Source organism: Nicotiana tomentosiformis, chromosome 11 (assembly GCF_000390325.3).
Source record: "Nicotiana tomentosiformis chromosome 11, ASM39032v3, whole genome shotgun sequence".
In the NCBI taxonomy this organism is placed as follows: domain Eukaryota; kingdom Viridiplantae; phylum Streptophyta; class Magnoliopsida; order Solanales; family Solanaceae; genus Nicotiana; species Nicotiana tomentosiformis.
The window spans coordinates 94,253,061-94,269,933 of record NC_090822.1 but is presented as its reverse complement, the minus strand read 5'-3'; the positions used below and the strand labels follow the sequence as shown (position 1 = coordinate 94,269,933).

General features: G+C 37.4%; 2 protein-coding genes across 2 annotated transcripts; both read left to right on the top strand.

Annotated features, from left to right (window-relative positions):
• Nucleotides 1-4,124: 4,124 nt before the first annotated feature.
• Nucleotides 4,125-4,790, top strand: LOC138901867 (uncharacterized). Its single transcript, XM_070189663.1, has 2 exons — nucleotides 4,125-4,269; nucleotides 4,357-4,790. Exons 1-2 carry the CDS (start codon nucleotides 4,125-4,127, stop codon nucleotides 4,788-4,790), a joined length of 579 nt encoding a protein of 192 aa, XP_070045764.1.
• Nucleotides 4,791-5,081: 291 nt separating this feature from the next.
• LOC138901866 (uncharacterized) lies at nucleotides 5,082-6,895 on the top strand. The gene is made up of 3 exons (XM_070189662.1): nucleotides 5,082-5,463; nucleotides 5,581-5,688; nucleotides 6,882-6,895. The coding sequence occupies exons 1-3, from the start codon at nucleotides 5,082-5,084 to the stop codon at nucleotides 6,893-6,895; spliced, it is 504 nt and encodes a 167-aa protein (XP_070045763.1).
• Nucleotides 6,896-16,873: the final 9,978 nt, after the last annotated feature.

Below are 16,873 nucleotides of genomic sequence, written 5' to 3'. Positions count from 1 at the left end.
TTAGCTGATATTTTCACTAAGCCTCTACTAGAAGATAGATTCTGTCCTTTAAGAGATTTACTTGGCATTATTTCTCTTAATTTCAAAAGTTAGGACCTATTTGTCTTTTTAATTTCTCATTTGACTAATGTTCAAATTTTGATTGTGTGTACTCATTTATGTATCGCCTCCATTTTTTCCTCTCTTTTCACATCAATCGTTGCTTCCAATAAAGGAAAACCAATCATCATGACTCTTCACTAACACCATTTCCTTTCATATATTCAACCGTCCATATTTTCTTCTTAAACTCTGAACCCCTTTCTCTGACTTCGTCGTCTTCATCTTTCAGCAACCCTTTCTCTTAAAGTAGGTTCTCCCATGGCTAAACACCCCAAAACCCCTTCTGCTTCCACTAGAAAAAGTACTCAGTCCAGAGGCAAACCCTCTTCTCAGCCCCCAGAACCCGTAGACATAGGATCTGACCACTCTGAAGGTTTTGCCTCTTGACAGGTAGAACTTTCAGACTACTCTCACTTGGGAGAAAAAGCTCTAGGAAAAGGGTCCATGGAAGATCCTCCTGAAACCCTTACTCCTAAAAAATCCAGAGTAGACCTTTCAAGCTCCTTAGAATCAAACCTCAATTTTTGGGATGCCCCAAACAGGGATTTCTTTCTTGCCCTAAAAAAAGAAGCCCATTGCTCATGGCAGAATTCTTGATCTTGATTTCATGGAAACCCTCAACTGTAAGGTAAAGGATCTTTTTGCTTTTCAAGGTTGATCAAAATTCCTCTCTTCACCCCCTCCTAAAGTCTCTGAACCTTTAATGAAAATGTTTTATGTAAATCTTCGCTCTAGTAAGCCTAATAGGTTAGAATTCTTAGTTCTGGGTAAGCGCATTGTTCTTGATTGTGCTACGTTTGACTCAATTTTCTCGTGTAAATGCTCTGGTTTTCCAATGCTTTTAAAAAACACTTGTCCTGATGATTTTGAAATTTCTTTTGATCAAGCAAAATGCTATATTGCTGAGTGCCCTTCTGATTCTCTCCCAAACCAGTTAGGTCCTAGTGATGTTAACTTTGAAACTTGTGTCTTAGCCCACATTATTGCAACCACTCTTCTTCCTCGAACTAGATCATTCTCTAACTTCTCTCAAAGAGACACCTTTCTTGTTTATTGTCTTGTGACCAAACTAAAGATTAAGTTATCCTCCTGGGTCATAAATTTTATGATATAGAGTGTTGATGATCCCACCAGTCTGCCTTATGGTATGGCCATCTCTTATATCCTAGAAGCTCACAATATCTCCATCTCAGAATACCCTCTTGTCTCTGTGTCAAAATCCTACAATTCTAGGGCTTTTGATAGTATGGGGTATATGTGTGTAAAGGGCACTTGGGTAAAGAAACAGGACGGTGAAGTCAAAAGTGTTAAGCCTAACTCCAAGGTCAAATCATTTGTCTCCCTTCACAGTGTAAGTGATCCTGCTATCATTGAAAAATTGAATGTCATTGAAAACAAGCTGACCAACATCCAAGAACTTCTTAATGCCACTCAGTCCACTGTTGGTGACATTCACACAATTTCGTAGGAAACAGGGTCAGACGTCTCCAACATAAGGGTCAGAATTCAGAGACTTGGAGAAAATGCAGTCAATTCCTTCAAGGAAGTTCTTGAAAGGATTGATGGGGTCACCGTTGAAGTAAATGCCATCTTTGATCGTCTAAAGGAGGCCATCTGCAACACTCTTACCTATTTCCTGCGTCACTAGTGGTGGAAATCTCAAACAATTTTTTGTGTTTTGCGATTTTGGACCAGTTAACCAGTCAACTGGATGTTTTTTCTTTCTTTTATGAATCTGCGTGCTTATCATGACATCCTTAGTTATATTGCATGTTTAATGGTTATATGCTTTATTATCTGCTTTAGTGGTATTCCCTCTTTGCTAATGTCAAAAAAGGGGGGAAAATATAACTTCTGCAGGTACATGAGTCGACTAATTGAGGGGGAGTTAACTGCAACCATTGAAGGGTCGTCAACTGCACCCATTTAGGGGGAGTAAAATTACAGGAAAGTTAACTAGTGTTTATACATATTATTTTGTCATCATCAAAAAGGGGGAGATTGTTAGATTTTAGTTTTAATAATGAAAAATAATATAATTGTGTTTGATGTAGGGACTCAAGAAAATCAATCAGAATCAAAGTAAAAAGAAAAGTATCAATCAAAGATTGGCTGAAGCAATCAAGGAATCATCAAAGCAATAAAGGTCCGGAAATAGATAATTAATAAAAGATGAAGAAAGATATCAATCAGAGGATGATTGAAGCCATCAAGGATAGAAATCAAAGCTGAAGGAAGATATCAATCAGAAGATGATTGAAGCTATGAACAATAAAAAGGAAAGAAGTACTAAAGGTTCGACAAAGCCATAGCCAACACTGGAAATCCGGCGGATATCAAAGCTTAAAAATGGAAAGCTATCAAAGTCCACTCATCAAGGAAGTATAACGAGAATCAACCTTATTCTTGGAAAGAATCAATTTGTGATTCCTTTCAAGGATCAAATCTCTTGTATTCGCAAATATCTCCAGACTCTAAGGCCTCCTGGAAAGTATATATACGATCGTTTCAGACTTGAAGAGATATACTTTGATCAAACCATTTACTCTCTCTTTATTCTACTTCAAACAAACAATGTAGGTCTACTAGATCTGTTGTGTAACAAGTTAGAGAAGAAAGAGAGAAAATCATTGGTGAGGCATTGTATCAAGAAAAGATAAGAGACATAGAAACTGAGCAGTTGGTGTAAAACTACATCATTCACTTTGTACTCAAGAAACTCAATCACTGAAAGAGAATACCCTTACAACCTAAGGGGACTAGACTAGGATTCACATTGAATCCGAACCAGTATAAAAACTCTAGTGTCTTTAGTTCTTGCACTTTACTTCTGTATTTTAATTATGTACTTCTTACTATCTCGCTATTATTTCTAGTCAACTAATTGGTAAACTAGTCAACTTATAATAACTAATTTTAAAATAATCAATTCACCTCCCCCCCCCCCTCTTGTACTTTCATTAGCCTTTCTATTTATGTGATGTTCTGCTTTTATATTGATTGTCTTTAAAAAATTGTGTGTTCTGTTTACGAATCCTCTCGTTTTTGACAATTACAGTGTTGCTGAACTTGAAAGCGAGCCAGGATTGAGTGGGATGGCCATAAAAGTTAGAATTTGGAGCTCTTTTGTGTAATTTATTAATGAATTCTTGTTCAGTATTTCAGTTTATTAGACATTTATTTGGGATTTAAATTAATTTTATTTTGCTATGAAGATTGTGTTTTGTTTATGTAATGGATTCTCCACAAGAATAGGGATTTGCAACTTTCCTTTTCTTTTGTGGATTAGTTTTGGTCAGAGATGAACTATGTTTCCTGCACAATTTACTGCTGCTTCCATTTTTGGCCTTTTTCTTTGTCCCTTTTATGCTAGATTAGCAATTGGTGTCCTCATATTAATTTTTCTGCACCAAATATGATTTGGTCAAAGACAAGTCATCCACGTTAGAGTTGGGGGATTTATAAGAAAAATTGTTTGCCATCTACCAAATCTGTTTGCCTAACCAATACCATGAATGGAAAACGCAAAAAAGGATAAAAGAAAAAGTCCTTAATAATACGTACAATCTGATCCAAAAATCCCAAATATTAATCGATCCGAACTTTAAAATCCGATCTGATCCGATATTAATTTGGATAGGATTCGGATTGCATTTTGTAGAATCCGAAATTCGAAATGTGCTAAATCTGATCCGATCCATGCACAACCCTACCTCCAGTTTCAACAATTTGAAATTGTGTACTTCTCTCAAAAGGCTATAAAAGAACAAGCGTTAGCAGACTCTCTGGAAGATCACCATATACCTGATGATTGGGAGCTAACTGACAAACTACCTGATGAGGAGGGTCATTGAAGTTCAACCTCTATGGAAGATATACTTTGATGGTGTTGCACATCGCGAGCTGGTACTGGCGTAGTAATTATCAACTATCAAGGCAAAGTTCTGCCCTACTCTTTTACTTTGGCACAACTCTGCTCTAACAACATTGCTGAGTGTCGAGCATTAATACTTGGGCTTGAAATGGTTGTCAAAATGAAGAGGTTGCAGTTGCAATTATTTGGTGACTTTCAGTTAGTGAACAACCAACTTTTAGGTAGTTACGAGGCCAAGAAACCTGAAATACGCCCATATCATGATTACGCTAAAACATTAATGGGGTGGCTCGGTAACGTGACTATTCAACATGTACCTAGAAAAGAAAACCAGAAGGCTGATGCTTTAGCTGCCCTAACTTCATCATTAACATAACTAGATTTAGCGCAAGTTACTATCTGCCAAAAATGGGTAGTACCGCCGCCAAATGAGGGTGAAAGTGAAGAAAATGAACTCGAGCATCTTGTCGCTATTTTTGAAATTGAGAAGGAAGAATGGAGACAGCCCATCATTGACTACTTAAGCTATGGGATACTTCCAGAAAATCCGAGGAGAAGGACTGAAATCTGTCGTCTTGCACTTCGCTTCCTTTACTACAAAGATACTCTATACAGAAGGTCATTCGAGGGAGTAATCTTTAGATTCTTAAGGGAAGATGAAGCATTCCAATCTTTGCAAGAAGCAAATTTTGGGGTATGTGGATCACACCTGTATGGACCAAAGCTCCACTTTAATATAAAAAGGATGGGATATTATTGGCCAACGATGGTAAATGATTGCTTGGACTATGCTCGAAGATGCAAGGCATGCTAATTCCATGTGAATTTTATCCATCAACCTCCTGAAGTGTTGCACCCGAGTGTTGCATCCTGGACGTTTGACGCTTGCGGATTGGATGTTGTTGGACCACTGCCAAAGTCCTCTGGTGGTCACCTATACATCTTAGTTGCAGCTGACTACTTCTTAAAATGGGCTGAAGTTGTTACTCTTAAGGAAGTAAGGAAGGAAAATGTTGCAAGTTTCATCTGAGTAAACATTATCTATCGCTTTGGCATTCCTCATTACATAATAACGAAAAATGGCAAGTCGTTCGATAATAGGTCGATGAACAAGCTTTGTGAACTCTTTGGCTTCAAGCAACGTAAATCTTTTATGTACAATGTTGTCGCCAATGGTCTAGCCAAAGTATTCAACAAGACTCTATGCAACTTGTTAAAGAAAGTCATCTCCAAATTCAAACGGGATTGGCATGACCGTATGGAAGAGGCTGTGTGGGCACAGAGGACAACGCACCGCACGCCAACACAAGAGACCCCTTATGCACTCGTTTATGGAGTCGAATCCGTCTTGCCACTCGAGCGTCAAATACCTTCACTACTATTAGCTATTCAAGAAGGGATCACTGATGAAGACTATGCTCGACTTCGATTAGCAGAATTGGAGGCTCTTGATGAGAAGATGTTGGAAGCTCAACAGAGTCTTGAATGTTATCAAGCTCGATTGTCTCGCGCCTTCAACAAAATAGTTTGCCCAAGATCCTTTCAAGTAGGAGATCAAGTACTTGCCGTATAAAGACCCATTATTACTTCCCATAAACATGTAGGGAAATTCACTTCAAAATGGGATGGGCCATATGTCATACAAGAAGCTTACTCAAGTGGGGCTTACAAGCTGGTTGATGCATATGGCATGAGAATCGGCGCTATCAATGGTAAGTTTTTTAAGAAGTAATATCCTTGAAGTTGCAACGCTCCTTGACACAAAAAGAATCCGCTAGGCTGAAAATCTTGAAAGAGGCGGCCTAGGAAAAAGTTAGAACATAAAAAAAATAAAACAAATCAGCCATTCTGAACTACGGTATGACTTGATCCTCTTTACCGAGGCACGTAGGCAGCTTAGAGTTTCATTCTAAGTTCAGTCGCATAAGTTCAAAAGACACATAATCCCCCAATCGTTGTCCGAATGAAGTACGAATGAATGTAATCCCAATCAGCACTTGAAAATCGAGCTGAGATACCATTCTTCTGTTAAACTTTGGATCCCATTTGATTTAAAGGGGGCAAGCCGCTATGGTAAATTGGTGTCTTCAATAAAATGATTATAGTCTTTTAGGAGGCTACAAAGTATTTGCATTGAAGTTTGGAGATTCGCTATGTTTTCATGTTCGCATAACTTTCAAGTTTGTTGGTCTTCATATCCGTTCACTGCCCTAAAAAAACAAAAAAAAAGGAAGAGAAGAGAGACGTCAAAAGGGAACACAAGTATAAGAAGGAATATTACCTGGCACGACATTTCAAATTCAGTGAGACTTGAACCCAAGATATATGGTGATAATGAAGCTCTTGAATTTCAATTTCTGGCAATTAAAAAATTCTTTTGATCTTGAGGTTTCCACGCCAAGATATAAAAACTTTGGTGAAGTCGCGCTAATTTGGAACCGTCGGCATATCAGAAACCAAAGTCGACCTCGAATTATCATCCGAAACTATCCTTAAGGCATTAAATTTTACATTTTGGATATGTTTTAGATTTTGAAGTTTAGTTTCCAAGAAATCAAAGGGTTCGTGATTTCGACATTCTTACATGAAGATACAAAAGTTTTGGTAAAGTCGCGTAAATCTAAAATCGTCGCTGTGTCAGCATTTAATATTGATTTTGAATTATTATCTGAAACTATCCTTAAGGCATTAAATTTTTAATTTTAGATATGTTATATATTTATAAGTTAAGTTTCCAAAAAATCAAACGGTTCTTGATTTTGGCTTTTCTACACCAAGATATGATCTTTTTGGTGAGACTGCACAGATCTGAAATTTTCAACGTGGTGAAATCTAAAGATGGTTTCAAAATATTATTTGGGGAGATTCTGAAGATGTTTGATTCTAATTTTTGGATATGTTTCAGATATTGAAGTCTAATTTTTGAGAAATTAAACGGTTCATTATTTGGACTCTCCCACGATAAGATATGAATCTTTTAAGTGCGTAAAGCTGAAAATTATGCGACTAAGATAAAAGTCAGACACTATAAAGCAAAAGAGAAGCAATCTTATTTAAGATGAAATAAATATCCACTAGGTCAATCTAACATAAATATAGAAGGGGAGATAATGTTGATAGCCTAATCTAGACTGAACTTGTAGTTGATCAATTCTTGACAGCTAGTCTCCAAGTTCTTCTTCTTCTCCTCCGGATTGGCCGAATCATCAATAGTTAGCAAATTTACGTTGTCATATGAAGAGACCTCAGTCTTGGCAGCTGAAACGTTTGGTTGAATCTCTTCAACCTCATTTTGAGTCACTTCTATAACACCTTCGATATTCTCCCTCTCTTGTTGTAATGTCTGCAACTTCTTCACAACTCTCTTCAGTTTCTTTTCACTAGAGAAAACTTTCTTGACTTTCTCACTTGCTTTAAGTTTGAACGATTCGAGACGCTCCTTAGCTTTGGAAATCAGCTCTAGCTTCTCATCTTCACTCGTATTATCAGCCAAATTGGATCGCACTAGGTCATATGAAACAGCAAGCTTGAAAAGAGAATCCAGTAAACACTCTAATGGAGAAAGATCCAAAATATTCGCCTTTTTCATATCCTCAAAAATCTCAGTGATTTGTTCCCTATTAGATGAGAGCAATTATGCATGAGTTTTGGAGAGTCTATTGCAAATATCCTTCCAAAGTCCCAAGATGAATTTCTTTTTGCGATTAAAGACAATGCTCTTTCCTTCAAAAATAGATACTACTGCATTTGTCATTGGTGGAACGCGAGTTATCCCATTTGGAGTTTGATTGTTTAGGAAGATGGCTCCACCTTAGATGTAGGCCCTCTAATAGATTCATCACTCACTTGTGGCTTGTCATGTGGGGACACTATCGGATGCCCAATGGCATTTAACTGCATAAGGAAAAGGCAAATAAAGTAAGTAATTTTTAGTGATGCTATTCATTCAAAAAAAAAGATGGGAAAAAGGTTAGGTGATTGTATTTTACCTCTTTGTTACAAGCTGTATGCGTTCTTGAGGGACTATCAACACATGGAACAGCTACGATCTCTACTGGGTTAGATCATTTCCTTTTCCAATTTTGATCTTCATTGGTACTCCGGCTTGTATCTTGAGGAACTCGCGTGCAAAATGGAAGAACTAGAGGGTGTTTCTTTATATCTGTTGAAGTGCACACCACCTCTTTCAAAGCTGCCTTTGAGGATTTAAGCTTCCTTTTCTTATGTTGGGTAACTACTTTTGGGATTGAAGTAGGTGGCTCTTTGAATTTAAAGAGCGGCTTTCCAACACCTTGATCTTCATCTCCTAAAGGAGTAGTAAATTTTAGCCGAACATTGTCTACCAAAGCTTGTAAATTATCCTCGAGAAACTTCCCATGCACTTTCTCCCACCAAGACATATAAATGGTGGAGAAAAGCTTTTCTATAGGATCTGCAAATCCTTCAAAATCTGAGCCCTTCATCTAGAGAGGTGCTATGTAGCTTGATGATGAATGAGTTATTATACCTCAAAGGGAGGTAGTTAAAATGTAATCTCATGAAGTAATTTGACTCCAACTCTTAAGGGGCCTCGTTATCCACATAATAATAAGGACGAGAATTAGTTAACATTTTTGGTGTCCAAACTATATCCTCTCCATTGTGGATGCGCTTTCTTGCATCCTTCTTGTCAAATTAGCTCGCGACTCCCTCTCCTGAGTATGCCACCATCAAAGGGATAGACGGACCCTTAGCAAGTGGATAATGGGTTTTGAGGTAATGTGAAAGCCAGCCGTAAACATAATGGATGGGAAAACAAACTTTGACCTGATCAAGTTGGGAAGAATACGAAATCTTATTCAAACCATGATACATACTCGCCAAAACTAGGACCGCAAGGCTAGTCTTTCACCCGCTTACCATCATGTTTGCCATCTTAAAAGTCTCGGGACGAATGAAGTTCTTTGCCTTATAGGGAAACATAAAAGCACATAGACAACATGATAAGAAGGTTGCTATATATGTTTCATATTTCTTGTCAGACCTTACCCTAAGCTTGGAGAATATAACTTCTTGATCACTCGACACCTAGTTGTCTCGGGAATAACTCAGTTAGGATTATGTGTCGACTTTAGGCGCGCGAATTTCTTTTCCTTTCGCAGTGGGGCAGGTTTATATATTAAAGCTTTCTTAAACCAAAACTTTTTCCACTTGCTCAAGAAGACCTTTCGGTTAACACCCGTACCATCCTTAAGGTGTTGGAAGGCAGCAAATAAATACTCGCAAGATCGAGGAATTAATCTCATCTGTTTTTCGTCCAAACCGATGAGTTCTCTTGTCTCAGGTACAACTTCTTCGTACGGAAAACCCGCAATGGGAAGACCTCCAAGGATATGTAAGTCCCAAATAGAGATAGATAGTTCCCCAGCTGATGTAAGAAGCATATCTTGGGGCACCAAGCCTCACAAAATGCTTGCAAAATGTTCGAGTTTCGATCATAAGTGAAAAGTGAGGCATAGCAGCATCATAAATCTTTGTTGTACTCAGGGTTTGTTGGCTTCCACCAAGTATATCTTTAGCCCATTCCCAATATCTTGGAATATGATGATACTCTCCCTCGATTGTTGTTGTGTTTCCCCAACGTACTTCTCCTTGAATTATGCGACGCCCTAAATTTGGAAGGGTGCTAGCAATGTTTACGTGGCGATGGATTGGCGCTTGGAGAGACCACATCTTGGATAATGTATTAGAAGTAGACTTGTGATCCAAGGTCCAGTTTTCTACATGAAGCGAGTTCCTCAAAGAAGGCCATGAGGCTGCATACCGGCCAGCTTATGGGGTCTGAACAAAAAGTTTGGTTTGTTCTATGCCATCTTCAGTCTTGATTACGAGATATCTAAGTTTGGAGGAAGGTGAGGTATAGTCTCTGAAATTTTCCATCTCTTCGGGGTGCAAAGGACAAAAAAAAGTCAGCAAAGTCCAAATCGAGAATATTAGAATGGGCACAAAGGTCCAAATGGATGAAATGGCCTCCGATATGTAGGCGGGGATGAATATCCATCCCTTCACACCCTGAGAGTAATCTCTCCGATAGTCGGGTCACCTTGAGAGTAATCTCTACGATGTTCGGGCCACCTTGAGAGTAATCTCTCTGATAGTCGGGTCATCTTGAGAGTAATCTCTCCGATAGTCGGGCCACCTTGAGAGTAATCTCTCTGATAGTCGGGCCACCTTAAAAGTAATATCTCCGATAGTCGGGTCATCTTGAGAGTAATTTCTCCGATAGTCAGGCCACATTGAGATTAATCTCTCTGATAGTCGGGCCACCTTGAGAGTAATATCTCTGATAGTCCGGTCTTCTTGAGAGTAATCTCTCTGATAGTCAGGCCACATTGAGAGTAATCTCTCAGATAGTCAGGTCATCTTGAGAGTAATCTTTCTGATAGTCGGTCCACATTAAGAGTAATCTCTCTGATAGTCGGGCCACATTGAGAGTAATCTCTCCGATAGTCGGTTCATCCTGAGAGTAATCTCTCCGATAGTCGGGACACATTGAGAATAATATCTCTGATATTTGGGAGAGGATGAGTACCCATCCTTTCATGCCCTAAGGTCACCACCTTCATGCAAGACCTAGGGTAGCAACAGGCGCCTCCGGTGCATGTCCCCCAATCGGAGCTACTGGCGGCTCCTTAGCTGCTGCTCTGGCAGGTGCTCTAGCTGCAACACATGCTCATCCTCAGCCTCTGCCCCGGCCCCTAGAAACACCGGCTTTGGGGGCAGCATCATCAGTAATTGCAGCTCGTGTTCTCACCATCTATGAGAGAATAGAATGACAAAAGCTCAAACTCCGAAATCAATAAAGTCGCACGATAGGAATGAAAGAAGTGAAGTTTTCCTAATAGTTTTGTAGCCTCTCGAAGATAAGTACAGACGTCTCCGTACCGATCCGCAAGACTCTACAAAACTCGCTTATGACTCGTAGCACCTATGAACCTAGAGCTCTGATATCAATTTGTCATGACCCAAAATCTCTCCTCAGGAGTTGTGATGGCACCTATGAACCTAGAACTCTGATACCAACTTGTCAAGACCCAAAGTCTCCTCCACAACTCACAATCGGCTAACTAATGACCAGCGCGCTCCGAAGTACCTGGATTTGAACAAAAATGTGCAAAAAGCATAGCATGAGTACACCACAGCGGTACCTATTAAGTATCAAGACTAATCTCGGTGGAGTAGTGACGAGGAACAATCAAGACACCTATTAGACATAATAACCTTTACAAGTACGAATATGAAACTAACAAGGAATAATATCAATATAAAGCTAAGCATGGTAAGATTAACAAAACAATACTTGCGATAGAAAACTAGAAGCAACAATTAGCAACCGGGAATAATAGGTAATAATGCCGTAAAGTAAGCAGAATACAGTTAAAGTCTGGTGAAACCGAGTAAGGGAAAACATGTAACAACCCAATAGAACAAATGCTCTCACACAAGGTTTTGTACAAGAATTTCCCCAAGGTACCACACCTCATAATCACGATCACGGGTCCCAAATCTTGAACCCTAATCACTTGGCATCTTGTGCCCGCATTACAAATTACATCCGCATGGACAACTCACGTGCCTATATCATTAATACCTCATATATACATGGACAACTCACATGCTAAGAGAGTGACACTATCTCATATCTCCACGGACAACTCACGTGCGAGCAGTAACAATACCCCATAATCGCACGGATAACTCACGTGACAATAGTATCAATATCTCATATCCGCATGGACAATTAACGTGCCAATAGTACAACTCGCGCACAGAAAGAAGGTATACAAAAATGCATGTAAATCATCAATAAACATGAGGGTTCATCTTCTTAGACTGGTATGAGTGACTAATTACGGTGTATGGTTGTGCAAGTGTTCTATCACAGCTCGAGTCAACAAGTAAGATCAGAGACAACGAATGAAACATAGGAAACAACACAATAAAACCGTAACATGCATGACTCACACAAGGTAGGCACATCACTACACAAATATGATCAATAACAATGCCCCCAGGCCATCACAGATCATCACAAATCATCCCCAACATAGTCCCCCTTGTCTCGCCGCGTGCGCAATAATAAAGTAAATTCCCACCTTGTCATGCTACATGCGCAAACCCACATATATAACCCGCCTTAACACGCCTCATGTGCAAATATCAATAATAATAATAATAATAATAATAGAACGAACAACTCACATGGGAATACCCCGACAATCCTCTCAACAATACCACGTGTGCCAAAAACATAAAATAATATAACAACTCGCACCACATGTGCCCATATACCACCACATTTTCTTAAAAATAATTTAAATACCACAGCTGCACATAACCCGCGGCTCAATAACACTGAGTACAGCAACAACAATAACCCGAGAGTACGACAAGTAAATCAACAAAAAAATTACAAAAGCACAATGAAATAGATGAACGAGCTCACAATGAAAGACATAACAAGTAATAATGGCTTCAAATAAGAATAACTCAACAATAAAAGAGATAATGTGTATCAACGATATCAAATAAGAATAATTCAACAATAAGAGAGATAATATGTAACAACGATATCAAATAAGAATAACTCAACAATAGGATAGATAACATGTAATAATGATTTCAAATAATAATAACTCAACCATAAGAGAGGCAACATGTAACAACGATTTCAAGTAAGGATAAATCACAATGGAAGAGATAACATATAATAAAAGAGGCAACAACTACAATTAAAGCATATAAGAGTATATTTGTCAATAAAAGATAGAACATGAACCAATCAACTTCAAATAAGGCATGTAAGGGTAAATTAGCAATGGAGGATATAACATGATAAAACAACTTCATTTTAATGTGCATAAGAAACCTAAGAGTCTAAAACGGTCAAATTCCCACATATTAGCCGTGTACACACTCGTCAGCTCGTGTACACATCTTTCACGTAGTTCAAATAGTGCAAACAACCCAATTTCTACGGGTTAGTTCCCTCACACAATGTTAGGCAAGATACTTACCTCAAAAGCCCTCAATCAATACTCTAAAATAGGTTTTCCTTTACAATTCACCTCCGCTCGACTCAAATCTAACCAAAATCGACTTAATAATATCAAATAATGCAAGAGAAATCAATTCCAATAAATAAAGCTATGATATTTACACAATTTCTCAAAAGTCAACCCCGGGCCCGCCCGATCAAAACCCGGATCCAAGGGTAGATTTTGACTACCCATAACCCCACGAGTTTATATATGTGTTTTGTTTCAAAATTCGAGTCCAATTCGACTCTCAAATCCTAAATTTTTATTTTTCAAAACATAGACAACCCGCCAGGTTAATTAACTCAACGTAAAGAAAGCTCAAGTTTCTCAAAACTCCTCTTTGATTCTCATAATCTTGATGTTAAATCTTATATATAATCATGTAAAATAATTAAAAATTTATCAAAATCACTTACTCAATGATTGTAGATGAAAATCCTCTCTTCAAATCGCCTCCTACCGAGTCTAAGGTTCAAAATATGAAAGAATGAGCTAAAATTCCGAAATTCCAACTCTTAACCCACCTGTAGATGTCACATTTGCGACCAAAAATTCGCAATTGCAGATGTTCGTATTTGGGACCAAAAGTTTGCAATTGCGGATTTTCGTAATTGCGACCACACCAAAAGTTCGCAAATGCGGTAGTTCGCAATTGCGAAGTACCAGCACCACCAATCCTAAACTTCACCGAAATGATCTGAAATCACCCTGAAACTCATCCGAAACCTCCCGAACACAAATCATATATGTATTTCAATCATAAAACACGCTACGAACTTGCTCGCGTACTCAAACACTGAAAAGAGGTCGTCTTGACTCGATATTGACCATAGTCAAACTCTAAATTTCTTAACTTAACTAGTCTCTCAACCAATGATCCAAAATACACCCAAGCCCCTCGGGACCCCGTCAAATCATACCAACAAGTTCCAAAACATAACACAAACCTACTCAAGGCCTCAAATCTTGAAACATGACATCAATATCACGAATCGCACCTCAATTCAAGCTTAATGAACTATGAACTTTCAACTTTTACAACTCGCACCGAATCATATCAAATCAACCCGAAATGACGTCAAATTTTGCGTGCAAGTCCCTAATGACATAACAGAGCTATTCCAACTTCCAAAATTGCAATCCGAACCCGATATCAATAAAGTTAGCTCCCATTCAAACCTCTCAACCTTCCAAACCTTCAGCTTTCCAACTTTCGCCAAAATGCATCAAATCAACCTATGGACCTCCAAATCCAAATCTAGCTTATGCCTAAGTCAAAAATCACCATACGAAACTATTGGAATCATCAAAATACCATTCTGGAGTCGCCTACATAAAATTAAAGCTCCGATCAACTCTTGCCACTTGAGCTTCTAAAACAAGAATCATTCTTCCAAATCAACTCTGAATCATCCAAAAACCGAATCCGGCCACCCAACAAGTCATAATACACAATACAATGCTATTCAACCTTAAGCCACCGAACGGAACGCTAATTCTCAAAATAACCGGTAGGGTCGTTACAATTTATAAGTCTAACCCATGAAGTCAAGAATAGAAACAAAAGAGTCATAGATGCATGTGTGGAATCTATATTTTTTCAAAGGTCATATTCGCATACACGGAACCTACATTTGCAAGGCTAACCCATGAAGTAAAGAGTGAAGCATAAGTGCCATAGTTGCATATATGGGATCTACGTACACAAAGGTCACATTCGCATACATGGATTTCACATTCGCAAGTGGAACATGACAAAAGCTACTCATCTTTTCCTATAAATATCAAGCTCTCTTTGTATAAGGATATCCAATCTTTTGTAAGACAAGAACTAGTATTGGTCTTCTTTTCTTAGTCTTTTTAATATTTTTAGTCTTCTAAATATCTTTTTTAGTTTTTCTTACTCCATAACGGAGTAATCTTTGTTCGTTGGGATAGTTGATGAAACTTGATATATTTTATAATACTATCTCTATTTTTATATATTCTTGGCTTGAAATATTTTATTTACATTCTATACTGTGCTAGAATGATGGTATTTAATTACTCTATTATCACGTCTACATATTTTATCTCCAAGTTATTCTTATATTAATTTTGTAATTCTCAGGAGCAAAATTAATATATAATAATTGATGAATAAAATAGTAGAGTGAGAGTAATTTTTTAGTAAACTATTATTTCAAGTCTGTAATGTTGCTTGCCTCAATTTTAATTCTCACGGTGGAATTGTTGTAGACAAGATTATTTATCCTTAGTATATATATTCTCATAAAACTTTTACTTTCTTTTAGCATAATTCAAGTAAGAAAAATATTTCGGTTTAAACGTCACTAGTCTTAAGTTGATTAATTAACATAATTCTCACTGAGTGTTATTAATTGGTTATTTCTTATTGAGCAAAATATAATTGTATTAGAAATAAGCAATTATTCTTTAAAGAAATAAATGTAGAAATTGAGATTTTATTATAGTAATATTATCAAGTGAATTCAATGATTCCCAACACTTTTTAAATTATAAATCTTCCAAAAGTTATTTATTTTGTTTAAGTAATTAGCAAGTTTTAAACCTCACTCGCTTTTCATCAATTTGATTCTCTCAAATAGTAGCTAAAATATTACAAGTTTGTAGCATAAGCTATCCAATCTCTGTGGGACAATATCATAAACTATACTAAAATTTGACAGAGTACGAGCAAAAAATTCCTATACACATTGGCCTCGTCATTTTCTATGTTGCAGTAGCTGTTTGTTCGACATTCCAGAGTCTGATTAGTATCGCTCCCATTTTCAATGGTTGGAGCATTTGATTTACCTGGGGTGCTTGATGTCGAACCTAGTTCAAGATAATTGTCGATTAAATATTTGTGCGTAGTAAAACGAAGAAAAATAAATGGTCAATAGAGATTTACATGCTTGCCTTTTTCAAAAATATGTATAGGATGACCATATTTTTCTCCTTGTGAAGCAAATCTGGTGGCAGAAAAACCTCACACTCTATGACAACAACAACAAAAGATAGTTTGTAAACATGGAGATATAGAGAAAAAGCAAATAATGAATTTGATATTCTAACTTGTTTTGGAAATAGAACAAGAGCCTCCAATAGCGACATTACTCTAAACTACAAATGTTGATTCAACATAATTGGCAGAATTTGTAATTGCAAGAAGACGATTAGTTGTTGCCTCATTTTTTTAGGCAGCGTTGCAACAGGAGTGCATTCTTTTCAGCCATGGTCATATCGTGATATATTTCACGTCGTTTGGCATTCTTATCATCAGCTTCTGTAATTAAGCGAGCATGTTTTCTTTTTTGTTGAATATCCATTGATGTCGGATTTTAACTATTAAAAATGTCAGAACCCCAATCACCTTACCAACCTACAATACAATGATCATTCTTTTTCATCAGACAGAAACACTGAGTACTTCGCAGACTTTTTTAGTATGTGCTATTATTTCTCGTATATTATTTTGAATAAAAAGTTATAAGGAAATAAAAGATAACACTTAATATGATAGATATGTGACAGCAAAACAGAAAGAGTTAAAACATGCAGTTTCATTTTTTGCTCCAATAAAAAGTAAGGAAAAACTTAAATGTAGATATTGGTCTTAAATAGACAAAATAAGAAAACCCATAAGCTTTTAACAGTAAGAAATTTGCATATATAATATATCAAGGCCAATGAAGATCAAGTTGTATATAATTTCTCATAGAGATTAATTACTTCAACGCAGAAGACGAAGCCAAAAAGGAAGAAGCTAAGTAAAATTATACCGTATTCTATTTGTTAGCTCAATTTCAAGAAC

Bases quoted from the DNA above. Each gene is read 5' to 3' on its own strand.
- LOC138901867 (XM_070189663.1), top strand. From the start codon at position 4,125: ATGGTTGTCAAAATGAAGAGGTTGCAGTTGCAATTATTTGGTGACTTT. The intron at 4,270-4,356 runs GTAACGTGACTA...TAACATAACTAG, and splicing joins AACATTAATGGGGTGGCTCG to ATTTAGCGCAAGTTACTATC.
- LOC138901866 (XM_070189662.1), top strand. From the start codon at position 5,082: ATGAACAAGCTTTGTGAACTCTTTGGCTTCAAGCAACGTAAATCTTTT. The intron at 5,464-5,580 runs GTTATCAAGCTC...ATAAACATGTAG, and splicing joins AGCTCAACAGAGTCTTGAAT to GGAAATTCACTTCAAAATGG.